The sequence below is a fragment of the Terrapene carolina genome, unplaced genomic scaffold (assembly GCF_002925995.2).
Source record: "Terrapene carolina triunguis isolate 2854851 unplaced genomic scaffold, T_m_triunguis-2.0 Scaffold558, whole genome shotgun sequence".
NCBI classification, from domain to species: Eukaryota; Metazoa; Chordata; order Testudines; family Emydidae; genus Terrapene; species Terrapene triunguis.
This window is the reverse complement of record NW_020664909.1, coordinates 14728023-14730439: the sequence shown is the minus strand read 5'-3', so window position 1 is coordinate 14730439 and position 2417 is coordinate 14728023. Positions and strand designations below refer to the sequence as shown.

The 2417-nt window shown below is 43.2% G+C and overlaps 1 protein-coding gene across 1 annotated transcript; it reads right to left on the bottom strand.

Annotated features, from left to right (window-relative positions):
- Window positions 1-470: 470 nt before the first annotated feature.
- On the bottom strand, window positions 471-1436 carry LOC112113221 (olfactory receptor 2G3-like; the record flags this gene model as incomplete). The annotated part of the gene is made up of 1 exon (XM_024209442.1): window positions 471-1436. A coding segment is annotated over one exon (966 nt), but the record flags the coding sequence as incomplete, so codon positions are not given.
- Window positions 1437-2417: the final 981 nt, after the last annotated feature.

Genomic DNA, 2417 nt, shown 5'->3' with positions numbered 1-2417 from the left:
AAATCAATTGATCTCTGTGTCTCAGTTCCCCACCTGTGAGATGGGGAATAATACTTCCTTCCTTCTCTTCCCTTTGTCTGATCTGATGCCCCAATCCCACAAGTTATTTTGCAGAGTCATGCCTCTTTGCACACATGTAGCTCCCCTACAGGTGCACAGGTCCTCCCAGATGGAGTAATTTGTAGGACTGTGGCCTTAGATTGTAAATTCTTTCAGACAGAGACTGTATCTCACTCTGTGCTATCCACTGTGCAAACACCCTGGGGCTCTGATCTCAGTCAAGGACTCCAGGGGTAATAACAATTAGTAGTAAACTCAAATCTGTCTGATTGTTGACCCAGCCTCCACAAAGTGGTTGGAGAGTCACCAAGCCCTTGAGTTCCACGGAGTTCAGCAAACCCGGATTAAGATGCCTTGCTACTTGTTTTACACGGGGGCTCCCTTTCTGCTGTGCTAAAGCAATGCTCATGTCATTGACGTTCCCCCTCCCTTCCTCTGGGTCTGGCCACTGCAGCAAAATATTTTCTGCCCATTTTTTTCAATGCACCCTTCACCTCTTTATTCCTTAGACTATAGATAACCGGGTTTAACATGGGGGTCACAATGCAATATAACGACGAAACCAAGGTGTCTATGTCCAGAGAGTAGCCTGAGCTGGGCCGATTATAATTGAAGTTGGAGGTGCTGTAGAAGATGATGACCACAATCAGATGGGAGGTGCAGGTGGAGAAAGCTTTGAATCGGCCCTTGGCTGAACGGATCTTTAGGATGGCGCTGACGATGTGGCCATAGGAGACCATGGTGAACAGACAAGGGCTCAGTCCAATCAAGGCACTAGCCAAATGAAGTACAGCTTCATTGACAGAGGTCTCTGAGCAAGAGAGCTTCAGCAGCAACGGGACATCACAAAAGAAGTGGCTGAGTTGATTGGACTTGCATATGACTATGGCTGATGTGAGGAGAGTGTGCACCAGGGAATTCACCAAGCCACACAGCCATGAAAACCCCGCCAACTGCACACAAAGCCTGTTGCTCATAATGCTTGGGTAGCTCAAGGGCTTGCAGATAGCCACATATCGGTCATAAGCCATGACGGCCAACAGGACACACTCTGTGCCGGCGCAGGTAATGAGGAAAAATAGTTGGGCCATGCACCCGGCATACGAGATGGTTTTCCTGCGCCTGAAGAAGTTGACCAGCATGACTGGCACTGTGGCGGACGTGTAGCAGATATCTAAGAAGGACAGATTACTAAGAAAAAAATACATGGGTGTGTGAAGGGTTGGATCAGCCCTGGTCAGGATTAAGATCAGCGTGTTCCCCAGGAGGGTTACTGTGTAGATGACCAAGAACACCAGGAAGAATAAAATCTGAAGGTTGGGATGGTTTGAAAAGCCCAGGAAAATGAATTCCATTATGTGTGTTTGATTTCGCATTTACAAAGTGGCTTTTTAAAAAATCTGTCAAGGAAAAGGATGTGGGAAAATAGTCAGTGTGCAAACAATGAGAATAGTCAACGAACACCACTTTTTCTTTCTAAAGAACCTTCCAGGTAGGGGGCCAGAGCATCTGCTGGTGCAAACTGGCATTTGCTCCATTGAAATCAATGAAGCTACACAAATTTACATCAACTGAGGATCTCGCCCCATTGAGCTATTGTTATTTTATTAATACATTAAGTAGAATGTACAGAATGTATAAGAGACGTGGTTCCAGTACCCTAGAGCTTACAGTCTAAGCATGGGCAAAATATAACAAATTAAGACAGACAATAGGAGAGTGAGGGGAAGGGAAGTGTGGTTGCCATGGTTAGTAATGCATGCTTCTTATTTCCAGACAAAAGTGAAAACTACAAGAAGAAGGAGTTATAGTTGACAGCACATATCAGTAAATTTAGGGTAAGGTATATTAGAGAGATGTGTATTTATCCCAAAAGCAGCCATTATAAACCCACAACATTCAGAATTAAGGTTAAACTTAAATCCAGACATGCAAAGGTCTAGAGATGCAGTTAGGGCACCCAAACAACTTTAATTCTGCCCTGTAGTGACGTCATGCAATAACCATGTGATTAATGTCTTTTAGTGTTTGAAGTCCAATGCTAAATGAAAAGTTTTTAAAAGATACATCTAGGTTTTATCCTCCCCTGCCAGGGTGACCCTAAAGGGCAGAGTTAAGGGTATTAAGGTGCCCTGTGTATTTCCAGACTTGTACATGGTTGGGTTTCTTTAAGTTAAACCTTAACTCAATTTTTTTTTAAATTTCCTTTTTTACTCTATAAATAGATTACTTCCATCCACCACAATATGTTCCCACTGTTTGTTACTGTTTCAGTCTTCACTTATATAGTTAAGAAATTGTTCCTTTATTTCAGTTTTGTGTGTATGTTCTTTAAGGGGTATTTTTCATATAATGTG